Raw genomic sequence first — 27993 nt, 5'->3', positions numbered from 1 at the left:
AGGGGGTTTTAAAATCAAAATCTTCCTTAACTGTGCTGATGGAATTTGGGGATTGTTGTTTGCATTTTTTTTTTTTGTTTTATAGAAGAGGGGGATTTAACTGCAAAAACCTCTGGTAGGGGGTTTAAAACTCAAAAGCTCCTGTAGGGGGTTTTAAACTCAAAGCCCCTGGTAGGGGTTTTAAACTCAAAACCCCCTGGTAGAGGGATTTGTATCTCAAAACCCCCTGATAGGTTGTTTTTTTTTAAATTTCAAAACCCCCTGGAAGGGGGTTTTAAACTCAGAACCCCCTGGTAGAGGGTTTTTAACTCAAAACCCCCTTGGCTGTGCTGTGGTAAGTGATGATTTAGTATTAAAATCTCACCTAAAATAAACAAAATGAAAGCAAAAATCAGTCACTTAATTCCGTCCCCCCCCCCACCCCCGCAGGGGGGGGATTTCATTTCGGGGGGGGTTTGAACCCCAAGAACCCCCCCCTGGCTACGCCCATGATGGGATGTAAAAATTAAAGTCTCGACCTGCTTAAATGAAATCTATTATCGTAGACCCATGTGGACATCTCATAGACCCCCAATTTATTTTTTTACTTTCGTGGACCCCTTGGAAGCCTTCGTAGACCCCTGGGGGTCTATATAGACCACTTTGGGAACAAAAATACAAATTCACAATATACTTGCAGCTTAAGCCATCGATAAATCACATAGTACATCTCATCACATGTACTCCAAATCAATTAATCACGTATATATCTAGCAATACGTTTAACTTAAAACATTACACCTTACACGTCTGTATTCTTCTATATCTCTAGGGTCTACTACTTGACCATGTGATTAACACCCCCACAATTCAACTGTGGAGGTCTACTACTTGACCGTGTGATTAACACCCCCACAATTCAACTGTGGATTCTTGTCTCTCACGTGATACATCAAATATAGAGTTGACTTCGTGCTTCTTAACTGATACATTCACAATAGCTATAGACAGTGCCGGTCTTAGGCCACTGCAACCTATGCGGTCGCAGTGGGCCCCGCGCTTTCATAGGCCCCGCGCTAATTCTATGTGTAATTATTTAATTGCAAAATAATATAGGTTATACGAAAAATTCATGGAAATTGAATTTATTAAAATCTCATGAAAACTCAAAAAAATCTCATGAAAAATAGACAAAGTTGGCGGAAAACGCCAATCCTATTCGCGATAAAAGAAAAAAGGCATTGTCATCTTTCAAGTATTCTAATAAAATGTAATAATCACCTTAATCGGAAGTTCCAATACTTTATTTACTTTTATAGTCACTGACATATAAATATGCCATAGGTTGCAAGGTTCGTAAAGTAAAGTTAATTTGATCGCAATTTTGTACTTAGTAAAGAATGAATAAAATTCAAAGTCGATTTTTTTTTCTAATACAAAATCTTAATTTTCACTTACTATCCTTACTCCCACCCAGACTAGGCCCCGCGCAACCAGTTTCGCATAGTGCCCCGCAATTGTTAGGACCGGCCCTGGCTATAGATAATGATGTAACAGATCCTATTTAGTGAGAGAAATAAAATATTTCAACCCCAAAACAGTCCCACTCCAACCACCCTTAGTAAAAATGAATGAAAAATGAAAAGTTCAATATAGTTTGTCAGTCAATGACCATCAACAATAGTTAACTTCAATTATTTTATAAAATTATGACTTACACCACAGAAAAATTCAATGTAATTCAATGCATAATACCTTCATATTCCACTCTTAATCAAAACTTACAGGCTCGTTTGTTTGTAAAATGTTTCGGATGTTCCTTCCTAGTCCAAACCTCCCGAATGACTACGGGGGATGGGAGCGGGCAGGATTTGAGCCCTCGACCATTGATAAATCCGAACGACAGTCCAGCGAGAAAACTGCACGACCAGGCAGCCATCCTGCTCATTCTGGTGTAGTGTAGTGTAGACAAACTGGTCCTCTTGTAATCTGGTAATCCACTAGGAGCTTCCATAAACTGTAAACAATATAATCCACCTTCAAGGTAACAGGATAATAAATTATTATCCAGCCAATAATTCAATAGCTTCAGCTCAGATAAATCTTTAATAAGTAAGTATTCTGAAAAAGATATATAATGACCCTATGTAGCGTAATGACACGAGATGCGTAGAAGACCTAGAAGTTGAGTTTAATCGGGTTTTTCCTTAGTGACGTGACGAGTAATTAAAAAGTAGGATTACGAACTAGAGAGAAAAACGGACAAGACGCCTTGGAGGACGACACTAGGCTAGCTACGACAGAGGACTGTTCATTAAATTGTTTGAACTTATCAGCCTGCGTTATCAAATATATTCATTGTTATTCTGTTGTTGTGTCTTCAACGAACTCGCATGCAACATCAACATATAGAACCTATAATTATCAACAAAACAGACCATCAACAGTAGATAAAGGTTTCAACAGAAAGCAGCTTCTCTACAAGACCTGAATGGATGTGCCCATTTTAGAGTCTGAGTGTGTGCCAAGGTTGATAGTGGCGAACAATCAATGACGAAACGATGTATTATCTGTCATCAAGCGACGTCTTGATATCAGGGGCTTCTATTTTCACCCACACATGTGTAAGGCTGCATATTTTTCAAACACACAGGCCAAGGCTCTCTGCTGCATTCAGTTTCACACAGATGTAATAGGCTTTTATGTAGACTCTGATGTTAAAATACTGGATATCAAGGTGTTAGCATGAAGAAGTAACGTGAAACATTGACTTTAATAAGTCAGTAATAAATGTTAAGTCCAAATAGGTCAATGGCAAATTATTTTCAATAAATGCGCTTATACAAATAATCAGTTTATTTCTTCAAATCTTCCAATATTTCTAGATCTAGCGCAGTTTTAATTCATTAGGAACGTTATTCAAGTTGCTTAGATAGTTCAAGCTCTATATAAGTAACGTTACTGATGTTAATATCCAAATAGCTTCTATCTTGAGCTCATGGCCTAATCAAAAACGGCCCTGCATGTTCAACATGTGTAGAAGTATCGTTTAGGCAATAAAAAGAATGCGACTGTGCTCTGTGACGTCATATCATTACCAAGTTGTACTAGGATTTCATCGCAACTCTTATTATACGTAATTCATTTTGTCGGAGAACATGTCCCGCAAACCTCATGCGACGCTCTGTCACAACCTTACTTCCAATTCGGCATAGAATTTCCTTGATTTAGACCCGATCTCTGTAACTGATTCCTAAAATCTGTCTTAGCCATCTTTGTTAAGCCACATTTAGTGTTATCAATTTCGGCAGATGACTATTCACTACACTTTATTAATGGAGCCTCGCCACTGGTAGAAATGTGTAACCTCTCTTGAATACGCTCTTGGAATTAGGTGACTGTAGTTAGCTTTAGATTTTATATCGAAAAGGGAAGTTTTATCGTCAAAATCATCTGTTGGGGGGGGGGGGGGGAGGGGGTTAAACTAAAAAATCTCTGGAGTTATTGTTTTTTAAATTCAAAACCCCATTTAGCTACGGTCATAGAATTTGGTAACTGTAGTTGGCTTTACAATAATATTGAAGATAGAGGTTTTCTAACTCAAAACGCTCTGTAGGAAGATTTTAAACTCAAAACCATCTGGAGGGGTTTTAAACTATAAAAAGCCACCTGTAGGAGAGGGTTTTAAACTCAAAAACCCCCTCATTGGCTTGGCTACTCTCAAATAATTTTAGTGTGTACTTTGTTTTTTTTTTTGTTTTGAAGAGGTATTTTTTAGCATCCAACCCCTCTAAAAAGGGGGTTTAAACTCAAAACCCCTTTTGGCAACGCTCATAGTATTCTGATTGCGTAATTTGCTTTTTTTTACATTGATGATGTATTTTTTAGCTTCAAGCCCCGCTAACGGGGAGTTTAAAAGCCCTTTGACTACGCTCATAGATTTTAGAGTGTGTAATATGCTTTTTTTATATTGAAGAGGTATTTTTTAACTTCGAACACCACTGGAGGGGAGTTTAAACTCAAAACCCCTTTGACTACACTCATATATATTTGAATTTTCTTTGTTTTTAATATTAACGAGGTATTTTTTACCTTCCTACCACGCTGAAAAGGGGGGGGGGGGGATTAAACTCAAAACTGAGTCAACACCCATTTTGCTACGCTCATAACATTTCGAGTGCGTAATTTGCTTTTTTAGCGGCCCCCGAAAGGGGAAAAGACGCTATTAGTTTTGTGCGAAATGTCTGTCCGTCTGTCCGTCTGTCCGTCTGTCCGTCTGTCCGTCCGTCCCGTTTAGATCTCGTAAACTAGAAAAGATATTGAAAATCCGACATCACAATATTTTAGACCATTCAAAGTTCTGATGCAACGGCTACTTTTTTTTTTCTGAAAGAGAAAAATCTAATTTTTTAAATCAGTTATGCAAGCCGTTTTTTAAAGAGAAAAAGCTAATTAGTATGCATTATAAGTTTGACCTAATTTAAAATGAATAGTGATCTTATAAACATCATTTTTCTGAACTTTTTTTTTATTGCGGAATTTATTTTTTTTTTCTTTTTGAGGATTCGAATAAGAGATTGAGCCTTTTCAAAACAATTAGATCCATTATAAGACATCAGTTAGGCCAGGAGAGGCGCTGTGGCTTAGCGGTAAAGCGTTTGGCTTCCGAACCGTGGGTCCCAGGTTCGAATCCTGGTGAAGACTGGGATTTTCAACTTTGGAATCTTTGGGCGCCTCTGAGTCCACTCAGCTCTAATGGGTACCTGACATTAGTTGGGGAAAAGTATAGGCGGTTGGTCATTGTGCTGGCTACATGACACCCTCGCTAACCGTAGGCCACAAAAACAGATGAACTTTACATCATCTGCCCTATAGACCACATGGTCTAAAAGGGGAACTAGTTAGGCCAGGTTCGCATCTAACTTTACATTCACTTACACCTATCATTTGATCTGCGGGACCGTTGGGGCACTACACAAGATCTGTTAACCTTCTTTCTCCATTCTTATCTCTCATTTGTCTTTGATATAATTTCATTTGGATGTTCTTTCTGAAAATATTGAAGCCTGCCTGGGTGGACCTCTTCGGGGGCCGATTTTGAGTTTGTGTTACAAACTGTCTTTTGTAACCTTGTTTTAAATATTGAGGAGGTATTTTTTAGCTTTAAACCCTAGTGAAAAAAGGAGGGAGGGGGGGGGGGGTTCAACTCAAAACCCCTTTGGCTACGCTCATAGAATTTTGACTGTGTAATTTGCTTTTTTATATTAAAGAGGGGGTTTATCGTAAATTTTGGAGGGGCTTTAAAATCAAAATCTTCCTTAACTGTGCTCTAGGACTTTGGTGATTGTCGTTTGCATTTTAATTTTTGTTTTGTTTTATAGAAGAGGGGAATTTAGCTGCGAAAACCCCTGGTAGGGGGTTTTAAACTCAAAGGTAGGGGATTTTAAACTCAAAACCCACTTGGCTGTGCTGGGGCAAGTGATGGATAAGTATTAAAATCTCTCCTAAAATAAGCAAAATCAAAGCAAAAAATCATTCACTAAATTCCGACCCCCCTCCCATCGGGAAGGGGGGTCATTTTGGGTAAGGGGGGGGGGGCTTGATCCCCAAATCTCCCACCCCCCCTGGCTACGCTATGGAATTACAGGTATACGCCCTTTGTAATACAAAAGTAAGACTATTAAAGATAACAATTTAAACATGTAGGTAATATGATAATACAACTGTAAGCGGACCGAGACGGTTGCATTGTGTTATGATTACCTGACTAGCGTTGACATTTGACACCACTCTGGAGCAGAACTCAGACACGCAGGGCATATTTTTTTTTTGTAGCATGTGTGACACAGCCTTGTATAGATCCAGTCGCGTAGCAAGGCACCCGTGGGCCCGGGTTTAAAAATATGTTGGTGAGCCCCCCTTCCACAAGTAGATGAAAGTAATGTGAGTCAATACAATGGAGTACTATGAATGTATCAATGCATCTACCAAAAAACATCCCAATGCAAGTAATGTACATTTTTTATAAGTAATTAGTAACAATGTCATTACGTTTGATTCAGTTTGGACTAAAAGCAGGGGCGGACTGGATATCAAAATCGGCCCGGGCATTACGATATAAACCGGCCCACAAATGGCATGTCATATATTTTCGGTGGGGGTGGGATTTTCACCCCACTCCGCAATTTAAACATATATATATATATATATATTAGTGTGTGTGTATACGTAATTAATCTTCATTACTTTCTGATATTTCATTCTTTCAAAGTTTTTTCTACCCTACAATACTCTCTTCCTATAATTAGTGGAAAGACAGTACACACTGCCAAGGGACAGGTAGGGAGTCCGGGGAAGCGCTGTGAGCAGCCCCCAGTGGGGTCTGGGGCGAAGCCCCGGTACCAAGAATAATTTCCGTTATTTTAAGATTTAAAAAATGCATATTCTGAGGTTTATACTGTGCAATTAGCCTGCTACTCTTCCGCTAAATTAGCTATTCACTGGAGTTCAGCGACTGAGTAGAAAATGGTAAAATGCTTTAGTTTTTGTATTGGAAAGGAGAGGATAACCACAAAACCCCTTTTGGCTACGCTCATGAAATTTGGTGACTGTAATTTGCTTAAGACAATGAGGTCTGAGGCAAGTGATGGTTTGAACCCCTCCCCTCCCGACTACGCCCATGTGTTAAATTATAGGTTTAAGACTAATTCTCTACAAAATATATAAAGTTTGATAACGCATCGAAAACTGGATGGATGCATTCGTAGGATTACATAATGTATTCTATTTATATATGTATTTAGTCTGGAAACTATAACCAATACAATAGCAGACTATTGGGTTTGAAGCTTTTTGGTATTACTTATAGATTACAGACGTTTCTTCAAAAAATAAGATTGTTACGTCTTACGCGTTTCATGTGTCAATCTAGTCGTGTATATTGATCTGTGCCTTAAAATATGCTAAATCATTTGTTCCTGGCTGACTCAGGCAACCCATTCCATTAAAAGATAAGAGAAAGCAGAACGGTTAAAGAGGTACTTACTTAATGTGAAAAGCTCTTGCTTCCTCCTAGTACATTCTCAAAAATGCGAATTGTATATATATGAATATACCATGACCCATTATTTACAATATAAATTAAATCTCCTTTCATTAAATATCGGATGTGACAGCGCTATATAAGTTATTGTAATTATTGTAATAATTTTCATCATTAATGACTTCATACTAAGCATAAGTTTGCAATTAATTATAATAGTATAAAAATGTATTTAGATCTAGATTTATTTTTTAATCAACTAATTTTTTTAAAGCCTCAAGTGTAGTATCTTTAAATCTATGTTTTTAAAAATAAACAAAAAGAAACTTACTATTTCTTTTCAAATCGCAGAAAGTAGAACTTTATACCCATATTGAGCTGTGAAAAAGTTGCGCGGTTTGCAATTTCACGGCTGTGTGTATGTGTTCAAGTTAATTTCTATTAAGTATTGTTAAAGAGCTAATTGTAGCGCCTATTTTTTTATTTTGCTGCGTTATATCAATGTTTTCTAACGTAACCTCTATCATCCCTCTTTTTGGTCCATGCCGACCAGCAAAATGATTAGGCGAAACACAGCCTCGAAGACATAAAGCAGTCTATGCCGCTCGTGCATATCAGAAAGTACGATCTAACGTTTTGCAAATGATAATACGTACAGTGTATAGTGCATTTTTCTTGATATTCTTGTTGAATTTCAAACAAATTTAATTCGTGTTCGGGCCTTTGTGTCTTGCTGCTGTCACTTTTTTTTAAAGTTGTCTGCATTGAATTTTTTTTTTTGTTCGCGACCAGACCGGCCCATTTGGTACCGGCCCACCGGGCATTTGCCCGTTTGCCCATATAGCCAGTCCGCCCCTGCCTAAAAGTCAATATTTGTACAATTTCTTCACAGAATAAAACGACTTAAAGATGTTTCAAATTAATAATGGATTTTTATGAGTTCTACATTCTACACATTTACATTCCTAAAACAATACTATTTGAAAACTTTAAAATAGTAATACAAACTATAATCTAATTCTGCTTCCGTTATTTGACAGAAAATAGATCGAATATTTTTCTGACCTTGTAAGTAGAAAAGTCAGTAACCAGTGCATCTAGTTCTAAACTTTTGACTGTTTCTTGCTAAATGGATGAACGCAAAGTGAAGCCAACCTGCTTTTTGTCATAGAAATTCGTATATAGTTTAGAACAATCAAATTCAGAAACTGACCGCTAAGCTAAACAAACTGATACAGTGAGAAATTAGATGCATGCTGTGAAAATGTTTGGTACATTTTATGATCAAATACAGTTGTCTATGATAAAAACAGCCAAATCTCGTGAAGCTGTTTAAAATCAAAGAAACTAAAGAGCGAAATCTCGTAAACAGACTTGATAAGTCGTTATGAATTGTTTCTGTTAGAAGATTGCATCTTTAAACAATATTCTAATGCATTATCATCTGGGTCAAATGTAACAAGAAGAAAGGTGGCATCCTAAAACTCTTTGTCGTTTGCTCTTGAAATGAAACTGGACATTAACTTCCTCAAACTTGATGACACTATTTTATGTTCATGAAATCAATTAACAAGTCTATCATTTCGTTTTAAATCTATGGGGCTTTGTGTTCCTGTCAAATTTCAATATTCATATCAATTTTAAATAAAGCCTGTTTGAAGGTTTTGTATAAATCTAATGTTATTAACTTTCTCTAAGAACTATGAACCAAACTAAGCATTCGTCAAAGAAAGAAAATATTCCATGATTAATTTAGATATTTCTCTATCTTCTAGATTTTTGCCACAAACCTGCTCTCCAAATTTTGTTACGCCATTCATTGTAATAGCACAAGCACGATAAACATGTGACATACTTTGAGGTTTCTCTTTGCTCGCTTAATATTTAATGATACTATTTTTATTTTTCATCTTCTTTTATTCTGTTGTAAACATTTAGTAAACTATACAGAAGACAATACAACAATTTGAGGAAGGCTTGCACTATTACAAAGTGTTTACTCTGACATTTATTTAGTCAGTTAGGACCTCAGACAGTTCTACAATTTGCATCGAAATTAAAAGAAATACATATTTCAATATTTCAAATACAGAAAATAAAAGAAACAGATTGGGCTTTGAAAAATTGAATAATTAGCAGTTGTGTCAAAATTTAAATTTGTGACCATTAGGACTATCCCTATAGAACTAATTGTTATTGTTACCCCACCCTTTCCCTTATTATTCTGTACAACACATTGATATATTCTAAACCAAATTCTCTCTCTCTCTCGCTCTTCCCCATTCACATTACAACTAAGACCATCAATGGTTTAGGAATATACATGGATACAAAGAATGAGACTACCTGGCTGCTATAGTCTCATTACATGTACAAATAGGGCTAGCTACCTCTACAGTAAACCAGATGGAGAGGAGACCCTTACATTTAGGTAATCCAAGCTGCCAACTTAAACGTTTAGGATATTTTGAGGAAGCTTTTCAGATTTATGTTAGCCTATATTACATTTTACAAAAGTATTTTTTTTCCTTTAGCAAAGTTTAGTGCCATCCCTATAATAAGTTCTCACGTGGGCCTCAACTGGTCAAGAGTTATGGACCCAAGTACAATCAACCCTCCTGAACCATTGTTGCTACGCCACAGGCTGTGGGCCCCTAATAGTTGTGGGCCTGGGTTCATTGAACCCCTTCGCGCCATGGATGCTACGCCACTGTATAGATCCATCCACAGACAATCCCATTACCCCTTCCCTTCCCTTCGAAGGAGGAAGCGGAATTATTAGAGCATCAGTCAATCTAGTTATATCCCTCCAGTACAACACTCCGCTCAAAACCTCTACTCTGACTTTCTCTACTTAATTTTGGCCGACTCGTTCATTCGTTGTAATTCTCAAACTTTGAGGGGGGGGGGGGAACAAAAATATATTTATTGTTAGATAGTATTATAATTGTGGACTTTGTGTCCGATGGGCAAAGTACGCTTGAATATCTTATCTTATCTTATATAATACAGATGTTACTTCAAAAAAGAAGATGATTACTTCCTACGCGTCATGCATTTAGTCATGCATATTAACCAATGACTTAAATTCTACCAGTCACTGGTTTTCCTGACTAGCTCAGGCAACCCATTCCGTGCTCTAATAGCACTAGGGAAGAAGGAATATTTGTACAAATTTGTCCTAGCATATGGGACGAGGAATGTGCCTTTATCTTTGTGTCTTTCTGAGTATTATAGCTTGGTTACTGTTACGTGCGCATGTTAGTGTAAATGTGGAACAGTGCGAATGCGTGTTGAAAGGAGAGGAGAACCAAAATGGAGAAATAGAAACGAAATAGTGTTTTAGTGTTGATGGACATTAAATGAGTTCTCAACGATGAGGTTGTTGTTTTAGTGTTCATGTACTGTTCAAAGAGTCTCATCTTAGAAAGGAACGTAACAAGTGGCGCCCAACGTAAAGGTAAAACCTACGTAGTCCTTTATACACAGTGGATCTCCTGTCAACAGACAGTAGAGATATTAAAGTCTAGATCTAGCGACAGGATACTATTTAATTTGATTAGTAGCAATAGAAAATGGCAGACAAGGCTGAGGTAGCAGCGTTGAAAGAAGAGGGGAGGTTATTGGAGCTGGAAGGAGAGGAAACCGAAATCCATAGAAGACATAGTAAGACTGATAAGGGCTTATAAAGTGGCACATCCTGAGAAGAAATTATCTAGAGCCAGTGATATAGAAGAAATAGTTGCCTTTAACAGAACATGTAAGACACAGAATAGCTCTTACAGAACAAAGGAGATACAGGATAGACATTATAGACGTGGTATAAATAAAAGACAATACGATAGCCGCAACGGAAGATATCAAGGAAAAAGACAGGAAAGAAAGGACTGGGAGAAAGGTGGTATAGAACAAGGCTTATCATTATCATCTGATACTGGAACATTGGAGATTTTTCAGACATTCATAGGAAACAAGGCAGCCAAGACCATCAGGGATACAGGGAGCACTATTATTGGAGTGAATAAGAATTTAGTGGAAGACCATGAATATACAGGCGAATCTAGGAAGTGTGTTATGTTTAACGGGAATATTGTACAATTACCGATTGCTAAAGTTAGTATAGACACACAGTATGTTAAGGGGACAGTAGAAGCTTGTGTTGTAGATCAGGGTGAGATAGATTTAATTATTGGGAACATTCATGGGGTGAAAATATGTTCAGAAAGGGAGATTGAGAATTGGAAGAAATATTATGGGATAAATTCTACTCGAGGTAAAAAGGGGGATGTGGAAGAAGACACAAGATCCCATATATCAGATGACATGGGTAGCAGAGAGCACGAAAAGAAAGAGTTAACAGATAAGGTAGAAAGCAATGCAATTGGAATGGGTCCAAATCAAAGTAAAGTAAGGCAATCAGTGGTACAGGGAAAGCGATATAAACCCACAGACAGACGTACAAAGTCATACATCTTATGCTTTAATTGTGGGAGAAGGGGGCATACTAGAAGACAGTGTCAACAGTTAATCAGAATTAAGGAATTAAGGTACAATAGTGGAGAGGTGTATACGAGAAAAGAGAGGGATAGTAACAGGGTAGTAAACAGTACAGTTAGATCATTCTGTAGTGGGATCACCACGGGACATCATTGCAAAGTAGGGAAGCGGAAAGGATGGCATGTCAATAATGTTAGAATTGTATAGATAGGATTAGAAAAGGAGGGAATGATGGACACTAATTATTTTTCTATTCTACAATGAATAAATATATGTGTAATGAATTGGATATTGTTGTTACATATTCATATAGGTTAAGGCTACTACTTTATAGAAGTTTACTAAAGGCTACATAGGAAATGTAAACGAGTATAAGTAGTGGAAAGTAGATACGTAGATTTTGCACAATGTATTTATTTTTGTGTGTGATTTTGTTTGATTATAATTATTATATTCAATCTACATTTGTAAGAAAATTATCGAAATGGTGTGGTAGAAACGTCAAGACTAGAATCATTTTATATACGCCTGATGATACTAAGAGTTAAATAGCATTGGGTTAAATCTATGGTATTAGGAGTGTTGTGAGTCAGATTGTTGGGAGTACAATATGCATGGAGCAAGTCGGACTGTGTTTGTTACAATATGCATGGAGCAAGTCGGACTGTGTTTGTTACAATATGCATGGAGCAAGGTGGACTGTGTTTGTTACAATATGCATGGAGCAAGGTGGACTGTGTTTGTTACAATATGCATGGAGCAAGGTGGACTGTGTTTGTTACAATATGCATGGAGCAAGTCGGACTGTGTTTGTTACAATATGCATGGAGCAAGGTGGACTGTGTTTGTTACAATATGCATGGAGCAAGGTGGACTGTGTTTGTTACAATATGCATGGAGCAAGTCGGACTGTGTTTGTTACAATATGCATGGAGCAAGGTGGACTGTGTTTGTTACAATATGCATGGAGCAAGGTGGACTGTGTTTGTTACAATATGCATGGAGCAAGTCGGACTGTGTTTGTTACAATATGCATGGAGCAAGGTGGACTGTGTTTGTTACAATATGCATGGAGCAAGTCGGACTGTGTTTGTTACAATATGCATGGAGCAAGTCGGACTGTGTTTGTTACAATATGCATGGAGCAAGGTGGACTGTGTTTGTTACAATATGCATGGAGCAAGGTGGACTGTGTTTGTTACAATATGCATGGAGCAAGTCGGACTGTGTTTGTTACAATATGCATGGAGCAAGGTGGACTGTGTTTGTTACAATATGCATGGAGCAAGTCGGACTGTGTTTGTTACAATATGCATGGAGCAAGTCGGACTGTGTTTGTTACAATATGCATGGAGCAAGGTGGACTGTGTTTGTTACAATATGCATGGAGCAAGTCGGACTGTGTTTGTTACAATATGCATGGAGCAAGGTGGACTGTGTTTGTTACAATATGCATGGAGCAAGGTGGACTGTGTTTGTTACAATATGCATGGAGCAAGTCGGACTGTATTTGTTACAATATGCATGGAGCAAGGTGGACTGTGTTTGTTACAATATGCATGGAGCAAGGTGGACTGTGTTTGTTACAATATGCATGGAGCAAGTCGGACTGTGTTTGTTACAATATGCATGGAGCAAGGTGGACTGTGTTTGTTACAATATGCATGGAGCAAGTCGGACTGTGTTTGTTACAATATGCATGGAGCAAGTCGGACTGTGTTTGTTACAATATGCATGGAGCAAGGTGGACTGTGTTTGTTACAATATGCATGGAGCAAGGTGGACTGTGTTTGTTACAATATGCATGGAGCAAGTCGGACTGTGTTTGTTACAATATGCATGGAGCAAGGTGGACTGTGTTTGTTACAATATGCATGGAGCAAGTCGGACTGTGTTTGTTACAATATGCATGGAGCAAGTCGGACTGTGTTTGTTACAATATGCATGGAGCAAGGTGGACTGTGTTTGTTACAATATGCATGGAGCAAGTCGGACTGTGTTTGTTACAATATGCATGGAGCAAGGTGGACTGTGTTTGTTACAATATGCATGGAGCAAGTCGGACTGTGTTTGTTACAATATGCATGGAGCAAGTCGGACTGTGTTTGTTACAATATGCATGGAGCAAGTCGGACTGTGTTTGTTACAATATGCATGGAGCAAGGTGGACTGTGTTTGTTACAATATGCATGGAGCAAGGTGGACTGTGTTTGTTACAATATGCATGGAGCAAGTCGGACTGTGTTTGTTACAATATGCATGGAGCAAGGTGGACTGTGTTTGTTACAATATGCATGGAGCAAGTCGGACTGTGTTTGTTACAATATGCATGGAGCAAGTCGGACTGTGTTTGTTACAATATGCATGGAGCAAGTCGGACTGTGTTTGTTACAATATGCATGGAGCAAGGTGGACTGTGTTTGTTACAATATGCATGGAGCAAGTCGGACTGTGTTTGTTACAATATGGATGGAGCAAGTCGGACTGTGTTTGTTACAATATGCATGGAGCAAGGTGGACTTTGTTTGTTACAATATGCATGGAGCAAGTCGGACTGTGTTTGTTACAATATGCATGGAGCAAGTCGGACTGTGTTTGTTACAATATGCATGGAGCAAGTCGGACTGTGTTTGTTACAATATGCATGGAGCAAGGTGGACTGTGTTTGTTACAATATGCATGGAGCAAGGTGGACTCTGTTTGTTACAATATGCATGGAGCAAGGTGGACTGTGTTTGTTACAATATGCATGGAGCAAGGTGGACTGTGTTTGTTACAATATGCATGGAGCAAGTCGGACTGTGTTTGTTACAATATGCATGGAGCAAGGTGGACTGTGTTTGTTACAATATGCATGGAGCAAGGTGGACTGTGTTTGTTACAATATGCATGGAGCAAGTCGGACTGTGTTTGTTTCAATATGCATGGAGCAAGGTGGACTTTGTTTGTGAACTATTTGATTGCGGCTGGAATGAGGGTGTTTTGTACAGGCATGGAATTATGAGTGGGGAGTTGTATGAATGAAATGTTATACAATTTTGTTTAGCAAATCAATGATAGATATATGTTAACAGAAGTTGTTTTAATTGCTCATAATAACAGTTATTAATGTGATGAATATAATTATTAATATGTTATTAAAATGTATTGGTGTTAACATGACATTGTGTATGATTTTGTTTGGTTATTACATTATGGTTCTGTAGGTTACAGAGAATTTAGAATTTTTTTAAGCTTGGAATAGTCTGATAATGTATTGAGTAATTTGTATTTTGGACGTTCGATGTACATCGAACTTGTTGAATAAGGGGGAGGGGGGTGTTACGTGCGCATGTTGGTGTAAATTTGAAACAGTGCGAATGCGTGTTGAAAGGAGATGAGAACCAAAATGGAGAAATAGAAACGAAATAGTGTTCTAGTGTTTATGGACATTAAAATGAGTTCTAAACGATGACGTTGTTGTTTTAGTGTTAATGTACTGTTCAAAGAGTCTTAGAAAGGAACGTAACAGTTACCTATTAAGAGGCAGAATAGCGTACTCGGGTAGGCATGTTATATGCTGTCAAAGTGAGCCTCGTCTCCCGGTGAATATAAAAATGGTGTCTTTTTGTCACTACATATTCATTTAACTTACAATTTCACGGAAATTAATATTACATGATGGATATATTAAAAAATAAAGTTCGGATAACATTTAAAGTGCCAAGGACAATGGAAAAAAATATCTAGAGCCTTAATGAGTCTTATGTCTTTGTGAGTCAAGGTACTCAACGGAGTTTAATATGCTAACATTGGAAACGTTAAAACTAATGTCAGTTAGAATATACCAAGCTGATATCGTCAGTTAGAAGAGAAAGAGTTAAGGCTTTGCTTTATTCTCTGGGTATCTTAGTAAGAACAGCTGTTAGAGGGATTTAGCTACGCGAACTGTCATAGCACCAATACCACGAAAGAGAGACAGAGAACGAGAGAGAAATACAAAATTTAAAATATATATATGATTGATTAGTCCATTAAGTGAATGTCAATGAGCTTTAGGCAGGAGATACACAATACTACTTACTACAAAACTGTCCGATATAGAGCCAGGGAATGTAAGAGTGTTTATATTCAAGTTTTTTTTTTCTTAAGTTTAAAACATAAATAACTAAGAAAAGACAATCAACTTTTTACTAAGAAAAGACAATCAACTTTTTACTAAGAAAAGACTGTCAACTTTTTGCCAAGAAAAGACTGTCAACTTTTTGCCAAGAAAAGACAATCAACTTTTTACTATGAAAAGGCTATCAACTTTTTACTGAGAAAAGACTATCAACTTTTTACTAAGAAAAGACTATCAACTATTCCATGAATGCGTAATTCGCTCAATTGAATATTGGACAAAGCGTGTCTCTTCTTGTTAGCTCAGCATGTATTGTATACTTTGAAACTTCATTTAATTGTCTGTCTGTCGTTTGGTCTGTCCAATCAAGTTTTTCTATATTGAGGGCAAAAAAAAAATTTACAAATGTTCGAATAAGGGAATTAATCTACGCTGGTGATGAAGCTATTGTTGCTTAATCTGCTATTTAGCTTCAGACGCTGGTTGACAGCTTAGATAAAGTAAGACCAAAAAAACTAGTTCAAAACACAAACACAGCACCCCACGTGATCATTAATAGCCCATCAGTGGAAATCGTTGACCTTCTCTGTTATCTTGGCTCCAGCATCTCTAACGATGGATAAAGACATTACCAACATGATAGCCAAAGCAATGGTCAACAAGTTTACGGCTGCAGAAAAAAAGGTGTGGCACAATACTTTGTTGACTACCAATTCCAAAGCCCTAGTCTACCGCATCTGTGTAATGAGCATTCTGCTAAACAGTAGTTACACATGGTCAAGCTGAATATATCTTCCACTTATGATGCTTAAAGCGGAATTTTTAAAATAAGGTGGCAAGATAAAATAACCAATGAGAATGTGCTTCGAAGAGAAGGGTGCCAGGATATCCGCGCTGTTATCAGCAGACGCCTTGGCTGGTCACGTTCACATGCCAAAAGGTAGACTTCCACAAGACAATTTTTATGGCGATCTAATACAAGAATAAAGAGCCGCTGGTCATACATTTTGAAGATCTACTGAGGTATGAAAACGCGACATAAGGCTTTTCAAAATCGACAAGAGGAAAAAGAAGTTCTGGATTGAACCACATGGAGAGAGAGAAGGCATAAAGGAAAGGCCGCGAACAGTAGATGACATACACATCACAAGTAGAAAGAAGGGTAAAAGAACAACAGCGTTTGGTGATTACAAATGACCTGTGACCGCAGCTGTGTTTCCAGGATTGGTCTGTATAGTTACATGCGAATTTGCAAGGGGACGAAATACTTATAGAAGATAAAAGAAAAAACATGGAAATATAGGTACCCACACCTAGAAAAAGACTGTTTTCCAACCAAAGCTCGAATCGCCAGGCCATGACATTCGCTTATTAAATATTGATATTTGGCTTTCAGTACTTATTTCATACAAACTGGCAGGATCATCTTCATCATATTAAATTTTAAACAGGACGATAGTCTGACATTGTCTAAAACTGAATCAGCATTGCTTCATTTTGTTACATCCCCGTTAAGATGCCCTTTACGTTCCTTTAGCAAAACCAAAATTTAGTAACAAAGACAAAGTAGTGAAGTGATATGAGGAAATGTGGTGGTTATATAATGGAAGTCTAAAAAAAAAGTTAAGAAAATGAAAAGAGTAAAATTGGGAAAGATATAAAATAAAGAAACAGACAAAATAATGCAAAAAGGACGCCACATTGAAAGATAACAGTTTTTAACTGTATTTGAAATATTACTTGGTCTATTAATTGAACGAACACAGTAAAGTATTTGATTCTAGTGTTGGAATAAGCGCACATAAATTATTGTAGTTTTTTTTAATACTTTGCTTATCCACACTTCCGTATTCTTGATAAACCGGATACACCAAGGAGCATGAGGATGTATGGATTAGATTACAGGTCTGTAAATCTCCAATAATGAAGCTTGACACATGATCGGTAATTTTCAAGCCTATAAATCTGGGCACGATGAAGAATGTAAACACTTACCCGGATGTATGACAAATTGTGAATGTTCAAATGCATGAGTGTTTAATATAGTGAATGCTTGATTTAAACATACATTTCCGCCCTGGAGTATAAAAAGAAAAAAAGAAAAAGACAATAAATATTCAGGAAACTGAAACCTAGAACTACGAAAACTCAAAACGTTCCTTTGAGGAGTGTCAAGAAATGGAGACGGCTATGTCCCCAAATAGTGCATGCTTGATAGATGTGCCCAAACAAGATACAATTACAATTTTGAAAGGCAAATTGTAGGGAGAGCCTTGTTCCGGAAAGCCATGAGTAGTTCATCTCAGATATAGAGACTAGTCATAGGGTTAGGGTATAATGATGAGCATGAAGAAGAAGAAAGAAAGAAAGTACGAAAAAGAAAAAAATAATGTCCTCTTACAATGTTATCTCATTTCATTTATTCCTCTATATGAGAAACATAAAAATTGCTCGCATTTGCCCCCCCACCCTCCTTATCCAGCTGTCCCGCTTGTAGAAAATTGTTATATCATAGAATAATTCGTGTACGTTTGACTTGCTTTCATTTATAAATGTACAATTTAGACTCCACTTTGTCATTGCATTAAGGTTTCTTTTCTTTTGCGGCAGCGTCATTGAAAGGTGTCATTAACAACGAAACATTCTATATTGATTGACTCAATTGTTACATAATGTTCCTTTATTTTTTTTTTATTTTACAATACATAAAGAAGAGATTAGGAAACAATACAATAGAGTTAATGAAAGAATGTCCCAGGGAACTGTTCCATTATTTAGTACAAGCTTGATTTTTAGCGATCCTTAAGTATTGATAGCGATACAGCCTTAGCGACACGTTTCAAAAACTAATTCTGCCAGAGCGTAAATATACAAATATATTTTTATTGATGTTCTCTTGTTATTTTACCTGTATGTCAATATATATTTTAGTTATTGATATTTATTTATGCACTCAGTACATGGATATTGACCAGATGTAGGCTACACAATGGTAAAAAACTATATATGTTCACCTCGTGTTTATGGAGCTATTCAATTAATATTGATTGATATAACGTTAGTAAAATTCTTCTTCAAGTTATTCACTACCATACACTTCCCCAGCGTTTATATGTGTATATTATATTCAGTTCTTTATGTAATGCATACCTACAGGCGTCGTCCACATTTTTCTTTTAACTGTACTGACACTATTTATAAAGAGATATACTGACACTATTTAGAAAGGGATGTACTGAAACTATTTAGAAAGGGATGTACTGACACTATTTAGAAAGGTGTTTAATGACACTATTTAGAAAGGGATGTACTGACTCTATTTAGAAAGGGATGTACTGACTCTATTTAGAAAGGTGTTTAATGACACTATTTAGAAAGGGATGTACTGACTCTATTTAGAAAGGGATGTACTGACACTATTTAGAAAGGTGTTTAATGACACTATTTAGAAAGAGATGTACTGACTCTATTTAGAAAGGGATGTACTGACACTATTTAGAAAGGTGTTTAATGACACTATTTAGAAAGAGATGTACTGACACTATTTAGAAAGGGATGTACTGAAACTATTTAGAAAGGGATGTACTGACACTATTCAGAAAGGGATGTACTGACACTATTCATAAAAGAATGTACTGACTCTATTTAGAAAGGGATGTACTGACTCTATTTAGAAAGGGATGTACTGACACTATTTAGAAAGAGATGTACTGACACTATTTAGAAAGGGATGTACTGACACTATTTAGAAAGAGATGTACTGACACTATTTAGAAAGGGATGTACTGACACTATTTAGAAAGAGATGTACTGACACTATTTAGAAAGGGATGTACTGACACTATTTAGAAAGGGATGTACTGAAACTATTTAGAAAGGGATGTACTGAAACTATGTAGAAAGGGATGTACTGAAACTATTTAGAAAGGGATGTACTAAAACTATTTAGAATGGGATGTACTGTAACTATTTAGAAAGGGATGTACTGGAAATAATTAGAAAGGGATGTACTGAAACTATTTAGAAAGGGATGTACTGACACTATTTAGAAAGGGATGTACTGAAACTATTTAGAAAGGGATGTACTGGAAATAATTAGAAAGGGATGTACTGACACTATTTAGAAAGGGATGTACTGACACTATTTAGAAAGGGATGTACTGACACTATTTAGAAAGGGATGTACTGACACTATTTAGAAAGGGATGTACTGACACTATTTAGAAAGGGATGTACTGAAACTATTTAGAAAGGGATGTACTGACACTATTTAGAAAGGGATGTACTGACACTATTTAGAAAGGGATGTACTGGGACTATTTAGAAAGGGATGTACTGAAACTATTTAGAAAGGGATGTACTGGCACTATTTAGAAAGGGATGTACTGAAACTATTTAGAAAGGGATGTACTGGAAATAATTAGAAAGGGATGTACTGACACTATTTAGAAAGGGATGTACTGACACTATTTAGAAAGGGATGTACTGAAACTATTTAGAAAGGGATGTACTGAAACTATTTAGAAAGGGATGTACTGGCACTATTTAGAAAGGGATGTACTGACACTATTTAGAAAGGGGTGTACTGGCACTATTTAGAAAGGGATGTACTGACACTATTTAGAAAGGGATGTACTGAAACTATTTAGAAAGGGATGTACTGAAACTATTTAGAAAGGGATGTACTGAAACTATGTAGGCTAGAAAGGGATGTACTGAAACTATTTAGAAAGGGATGTACTGGAAATAATTAGAAAGGGATGTACTGACACTATTTAGAAAGGGATGTACTGACACTATTTAGAAAGGGATGTACTGACACTATTTAGAAAGGGATGTACTGACACTATTTAGAAAGGGATGTACTGACACTATTTAGAAAGGGATGTACTGAAACTATTTAGAATGGGATGTACTGTAACTATTTAGAAAGGGATGTACTGGAAATAATTAGAAAGGGATGTACTGAAACTATTTAGAAAGGGATGTACTGACACTATTTAGAAAGGGATGTACTGACACTATTTAGAAAGGTCTACATTGCTGTAGTCTACCCTTCATTCTCATACGCATCAGAGTCCTTGGCACTATATTCCCGCCAAATCAAAAAGCTAAGCTTCTTCTACCAACGCTAAGAAAGATAAACCAGGTGAACTGGTTTGACCGCATATCAGACATTGAAATCCTTCAGTTGCCACATATAAACAGTATCTACGCCTCAGCAAAAAGGTCCCAATTTAAATGGACGTGGAACACGTACTCAATATCTTATCTTATAAAATACAGACGTTACTTCAAAAAAGAAGATGATTACGTCTTACGCGGCATGCATCTTGTCATGGATTTTATCCAATGACTTAATTCTTCCAAGTCATTGGTTTTCCTGGCTGGCTCTAGCAACCCACTCCATGCTCCAATAGCACTTTGAGTCTTCTCTCCTGAAGGCTTTCTAAATTTAGTGATTTTACAATGGGGAGCTGTGTGCAGGAAAGCGTTCTCGTGGGGAGGGGTCAAAATAAACGATGCAAAGACACCCTTAAGAGCTCCCTCAAGAAGTGTGATATTGACATCAACGACTGGGAAACACTAGCTCTCGATAGCTCCTCATGGCGTGGAGTGTCGGAGTCTCAAGAAACAAGGCTGAGCTATCAAAAGGCTGCGAGAAGAAGCAGGCTTATCTGGAGTAGACCCAACTAACCAATGCCTTGTGTGTGGTTGGCTTTTTAAAATGAGAATTGGACTTTACAGATATCTTTGAGTTCATAGGAAATGAGAAAAGGAATCATCTCCGGCTATATATATTATCTCTGAGAGTCATCTCTCTTGACACCGGGTCTTTCAAATGACTCATATTAATTTTAAATTTGATGTTATGCTTTGACTCATTGATTACACAAATCCTGGGAGTCAGACCTTTGGAGATTAAGAGATGTTCAGTGGCCTCCGCTTCCTATTTATCATTCTATAAGCAGCTACGCTTCAATAGTACGTGCTATTTGATTGAGCGCTCGTTTATAATTTTATTTCCCCTTATCCTAAAATCAGTTAACTCCCCTACTCTTTAAAATGAAAAGGCTTTGTTAGCTCCCCTTCCTCTTATCCTTATGTAAACAAGTACTTTACTTCAGTATGAGAACGGGCTCATTCTGCTACCCCCCCCCCCCCCTGTTTTATCTGCAGTAGTGTGACCTCGCATGAGAATAGTTCTGATTGGAGCATAAGACTTGTTATCCCCCCTCTCTCCACTTTACTTATCCCCCCTCTCTATACTTTACTTGTTATCCCCCCTCTCCCCCTTTTCATCCTAACAGACACTGTTAGCATTGAGATGTCCCACAACTTCTTATTGACATTGTGTAGACAATTACGTTTCATTGACATTTAGTTGACCTCTCTTTTTAAGAGGCGCCCCAAAGATACCGAAATAAAAAAAATCCCAGTCATCACCAGCATTCGAATCTCGATGGAAGTTAAGCGCTTAACATTCAGACACCGCACTTCCCTTATTTCACATTAGGGGGCTTTATTATTATTGTTGATAACAAACTAACTATGGCACTTTTTTTCTTGGTGGGAGCCCGAAAAAAAAGTGGGGGCCCTAAGGTATAGCTTGTACGGTCGACAAATCTGGCATAGTGCCCCAACGGTCCAACAGACTAAGGGATAGGTAAAGGTAAAGGTTAAGCCTATACTTATATCCTGCACTGGTATTAATAGTGACCAAGGCTGACTTTTTTTAAAACACCTAGACTCACTGTAAAGGCTTGAAAAGCTTAAGAATTCTCTCTTCAATTAAAATATTGTTCAACAAAGGTATTTTATTTAATCACAAAACAAGAAATCTGGAAGATATGTTCTCTAAATAGATAATAAAAAAACAAAAAAAAAGATGTGGAAAATTATACAGGTCACAACTGGCTTTGCGTAGCCTTGTGAACAATGCACTCATTCGTAATCTTCGGGATCGAAGACTTTAACATTGGTATTTTTTATTCAAACTTGATGACGTAATTACAATCTTTTCTTTTTTTAAAAATACCCTTATATCGTCATCAATATCTGCGCCAGTAATTTCCGGATTTTCTATTTCCTGTTCCGAAAAAGGAAAAAAAAAATGAAAGACAACACAGATCGTAAGTAGATGTGGATCTTCCTTATAATTCTAGCTAATAGATCTAATTTAAAGGTGTACATCTAGATGCTAATACCTTAAACTCTTTAAATAGCATTTTAGGGTGAATATAGTGATACTTTGTAAACCTCAGTTATGTTTTTGTGAGAAAAAAAAGTTTTAATATAGTTTAAAAATATATAAAAAAATCAAATAGATCTAAATGAAAAATTCTCTTTTAAGAAAGTCGTTCTCAAACTGTGGTCCTCGTATTCCAGGGTTCCGCGAATCGATCGTAAAGGGTCTAAAGAAAAAATAAGAATTGTATACAGTTAAAATAATGTATTCGCTAACAGTTATTCACATTTGACTAGAGTAACACCTTTAGTAAAATCACTAAATTTAGAAAGCCTTCAGGACAGAAGACTCAAAAGTAAAGTAGCAATTATACATAAAACACTGAACCATAATCTTCAAAACCAATCATTTTAAGGCGTTCTTTGCTTGAATATTCCCAACTGGGTGTTCATCACTTTTGCGCGTAAAGAAACTGAATCCATACTAATAGGTGGGTAAGGGTAGAATGGAGCACATATGTATGGTGTCCCGGGCATGCTACCCTGCCTCATAGTGGCGCCCGGGTGGAAACGATCGTAGGAGGAAACGATTACGATAAAGGGTAGCAAAACAAGACTCCCGTGGGGTGCCTAAGGGGGTGCGAGAAAAGAGTTGTAAAAAAGCTCCCACAACCTTGTCACAATCCAGGCGCTGTTACTCAATGGGCCGTTACATAAATGGCGTGTCCCGCACGGTTAGCCTGGTATAGAAAAAGGAACATGGCAGGGGTCTTAGTGTGACCCACCCGCCAGACAGAACAGTTTACACTGTTCTCATTCAAGCCGGTGAGAGAGAGCTCTTGTTCACTTTTGCTGGCCTAGAGTTCCAAGAGCCGAAGGCTCAACTCTACTTGACAGTTTCCAGAAGAAGAAGAATGTATGGTGTATGAAATGGTTTTTCAGTATAATATAAAGTTTAATTATAGCATTGTGCTTGTGTGAGATAAATGAAAAATTTAAATGTACTTGTTATTCGAGTTATTATTATTATTATTATTATTATGTTAGAAAAGAACGAGTATTAATTCTCTGATGCAGACAGGGTCGAGTTTCGTTAAAGGGAAACAAAATTCATCATAGTCCCTTTATTAGTTTCCACCGATGAATTTTCTGGTGATGTGGCAGGTCTGCAGAAGTACCGCCCTCTGACAGGCAACAAGAATGTTCCTAGGAATGTTAAGGGCCTTGAAGGTATCTGTGAAGTCAGTTGTTATTATCCCTTTGGTTGGTATAACAATGAGGGTATATTGTTGTTTTAGATAATTTCCATAAACGCTTTTCGTTGTTTTTCCAGATCAGTTTTTTTTTAAATTATGAGACAGTGGTACGGCAATGTCAATAATGGTAGCGGCGTTTTCTTTTTTATCGATGAGCAGCAAATCAGGGCGATTAAAATCAGTCAAAATAGGCCTATTCCAGTACAGTAGATGATCCGTAGATTCGAGAACCTCTTGTGGTGAGTATTTGTAATAAGGAGGAGTTTTCTTACCGATCAAATAGTGTGTCAAAGCCAAGTGATGGTGTATTAGCTATGCAACTTGGTTATGGCGACCTAGGTAGGCAGATTATGATAGGGCTGAACATCCTGCCATTATGTGTTCAATTGACTCATCCATATTTCCAGATTTTCGGCATTTGTCAACAATATTGAGTTTTAGGATATGCTTCTCGTAATTTTTTGTCCTAATTACACTGTTCTGTATATCTGTAACAAGGGCTTCAGTTTCAGGGTAGAGATCACCAGCTTTGAGCCATGCTAAGGAAGCAGCCTTGTCAATGTTGTTCCCATCTAAAACAGCCCTGAATTTTCCGTGGAGTGTCATTTCTTCCCATTGATGTATCTCATGTCCTACGTCGTCAAGACCGACATTAACATCAACATTGTTTAGGCTCAGAGGATTTGCATCATAGTCGTATTTGTGTAGGAAGGAAACTAGTTCATTGCTGGAGGCATGCAGTTTTGATCGTATTTTTGAAACTTGCGTCTTTAACAGTTTGAAGATGTTCTGCAATCCACGGCCTCCATACTTCCTGGGCAGGTATAGCCTTATGGTGGAGGACTTGGGATGCAAACATCGAAGTTTGCTTAGTAATTTCCTCGTGAGTCTGTCAAGGTCATGTAGGTCGTTGTCAATCCATTTGATGATAGCCACTTTGTAAAGGAGCACTGTGACGGCCCAGCTGTTTATTGCAGTGATGAGGTTGCTTCCAGACAGTTTTGTGTTGAGAATTTTATTTACTCTCTGCTTGTATTTGCCAAGAAAGTCTTCTTTTAATTTTTTATGGTTTATCGTGGCATTCTGGTTTATTCAAAGATATTTAAAAAGGAAGGCAGAGTTCAGTTCTTCGATTCCTTCAAATGCAATGTCGGTGTTGGCTGCCTTGCCCTTTTTATTTTTATGATACTACATTTATCCAACTTAAAAAATACGCAGATATCGTTACTAGAGCGTTTTATGAGAGGTACCTCCTAGTGCTACTTTTCCGCGTTCTCTACATATATCTTTAAATCATCCATGTGAGACACTGACTTTGTACATTTAGTGTCAACCCTAAAACCGTTAGTATTATTATTATTATTATTTGAAAAACAGGAATCATTTTAAATATATTATTATATTTATAACTATTTTTATTTTAAGAAAAGCAAAAATCATTTTAAAATGCAAGAATGATAATCGTCTTTTTTTTCCTACTAGTTATTAGGGGGCAAGTAGTCTCCCTTAATGTTATTTTTAAATATTAGTTTATGAATTATCTTCCACAGGGTTGAAATCTGGATTACATATGTGGAAAACCACCACTGTGGTCGTGGTCCTGGCTGTTATAACGTTGTTGACGAACATCATCATGTACAACGTGTCCAATCTGATCATCATCTCTAGCTCCGAAAGGTCCCAAATGATTCTCATCGCTGACTTTGGGGACAACAATAAAAATAACGTTGCACAAACTACGCACAAATATTCAACGGACCAAGACAGTGTCGACTCAGCCAAGGTTCCTGTATTTCACAGAGCTGGATCAGACTATCCTAGCCCAAGTAATGATTCCAACTTAGCGTCCGCAGACCTTATACAGATTCTCGTGAATGGTTCCAGCAGCCAAGACGACCAGTATGTTATCACACCCGAGCAGCGTTGTTTGGACGTAGAGCTGGTCATGTGTGTCATGTCCAGCAGAGACAACTTCGTCCAGAGGCAGGCCATACGGCAGACGTGGGGCAGCTATGCCAAAGACAAGGGAAACAGTGCCAGACTTTTCTTTTTCCTCGGCTCGGAAGACCCCTCCACTGAGCCGTTTGAATCGACGCAGTCACTTGTTGAGAATGAGGCCAAAATATTCGGCGACGTTCTCCAGGCGAACTTCGTAGACAACTACCGAAACTTAACGCTGAAGTCTATCTCAATTCTGCAATGGGTCAGCCAGCGTTGTCGAGGGAGCAGATTTCTCCTCAAGTCTGACGATGATGTCTACGTCAATGTTCCGTTTTTAGTCACAACTTTAAAGGATATGCAAAAGTTGGAAGAATTGAAAAGCATTTTTCTGACAGGGTTTGTCTACAGTTCTGCTAGTCCGATAAGGGATGGTACTTCAAAGTGGTACACACCTTACGACTTGTACAAGGAAAGTGAATATCCCATGTACGTCTCCGGGACAGCGTACGCCATGACCGTCGATGCGGCAATGCAGTTGTTCAAGGCCTCTAACGAGGTTCCGTTTTTCTGGCTTGAAGACGTGTTTATAACGGGTCTTTGTGCCAAAAAGGCTGGTGTCAGAATCGTCAACTCTAGGCTATTTGTGTACTACAGGCTTGAACCTAAAGGGTGCTCCATCAAGTCAGTGATATCAGGCCACAAGTACACGAGCTCAGAGTTAGCGAAGATACACAACGAGTTAAATGACTACTCAGCGATTTGTTGATTTAAAAGTATTGATCTGTTGAAATCAGACTTTATTTATAATGATACTCATCTGTGCTTCCCAGGAGGGGTAATAAGACTAGATCCATTTGTAATTACTATGTAGTCTCCTATATAAAACAATTCTAAAGAGTATTAAATAATGTTACACAATAGTTACTTCTAGCTAATTACATATTTTAACTGAACAACTAAATATAGTGTTAAAACCTAATGCGATGTATTCGATTATTACATACTTATTAGTTTACCAAGACTTTTCATAATATATATGGGTTTTAATAACACACAAAAGATTTTTTTTTTGTTCTTTGCTTTTATTTGGGGATTTTTCGTTAAAATCACTCGTTGTTTTTGCCTTGTTTCAGGAATGTTTAAATACCGGTACATGAGTTCTAAGTTGTTCTACTGTTTTACGTTGTCATTGCGACGATATAAGGTCAACATGACATGTCTGAGAAAAATACTAAATGTCAAATGGCAAGACAAAATACCAGATACAGAAGTCCTTCGAAGAGCGTGTCTGCAAAGCATCCACACAATCCTGATGCAGTCCCAGCTGCGATGGGCAGGTCACGTTTACAGAATGGAAGACCACCGCATCCCTAAACGACTCTTGTATGGCCAATTAAGCGAAGGAAAGCGCTCGCAAGGTGGGCAAAGAAAGCGCTTCAGGGACACCCTCAAAGCTTCTCTGAAGGCGTTCAGCATAGACCCTGGCACCTGGGAGACAGAGGCGCATGACAGAGCATCATGGCGTCGCGCTGTGAAAACTGGCGCACAGGTTGCTGAGGAAAAAAGAACAACGCTGGCAGAAGAAAAACGCCACAAAAGAAAAGCAAGAGAAACGACACTAGCCCCAGCTGGAATAACCTGCCCAGTGTGCGGCCGAACATTCCGGGCTCACATAGGTCTCACCAGCCACATGAGGAGGCATAAAACCCCAGTGCAAAGCCCTCAGCCCCCTGGATGACAAAGTGGTCATCATCGAACCACGATGGACGAACTATATATATATATATATATATATATATATATATATATACAAGGTCAATAATATCTCTAAGTTTAGTATAAAATACAATTATTACACTGACTTGGTTTGTTCCCTATGTATTCTAACGATCACCTAAATCGAGGTCAATCATTATAGAGGGCCTGAACGCTGACCTACGACGTCACGGCATGTCGGCAGTATAGACCAATAACTCGTTGCGATGTCA

At 37.7% G+C, this 27993-nt stretch overlaps 2 protein-coding genes across 6 annotated transcripts in view; one reads left to right on the top strand and one right to left on the bottom strand.

Annotated features, from left to right (window-relative positions):
* The window catches only part of LOC106057693 (beta-1,3-galactosyltransferase 1-like), a 76476-nt gene that overhangs the window by 39353 nt on the left and 9130 nt on the right, over window positions 1–27993 (bottom strand). The window lies entirely within an intron of this gene.
* On the top strand, window positions 22641–27072 carry LOC106057692 (beta-1,3-galactosyltransferase 5-like). Of its 3 annotated transcripts, none has more exons than XM_013215010.2 (2): window positions 22641–22753; window positions 25615–27072. In XM_013215010.2, the coding sequence occupies exons 1-2, from the start codon at window positions 22735–22737 to the stop codon at window positions 26769–26771; spliced, it is 1176 nt and encodes a 391-aa protein (XP_013070464.2). In that variant the 5' UTR covers window positions 22641–22734; the 3' UTR covers window positions 26772–27072. The 3 variants fall into 3 exon arrangements, with proteins under 3 accessions (XP_013070464.2, XP_055866651.1, XP_055866650.1); XM_056010676.1 differs by lacking the exon at window positions 22641–22753 and adding an exon at window positions 22754–22806; XM_056010675.1 differs by lacking the exon at window positions 22641–22753 and adding an exon at window positions 24157–24303.

This window comes from Biomphalaria glabrata, chromosome 14 (assembly GCF_947242115.1).
Source record: "Biomphalaria glabrata chromosome 14, xgBioGlab47.1, whole genome shotgun sequence".
Classification (NCBI taxonomy): domain Eukaryota; kingdom Metazoa; phylum Mollusca; class Gastropoda; family Planorbidae; genus Biomphalaria; species Biomphalaria glabrata.
Note: the sequence above shows the minus strand (reverse complement) of the source record. Positions and strands in the feature narration are given on the sequence as shown.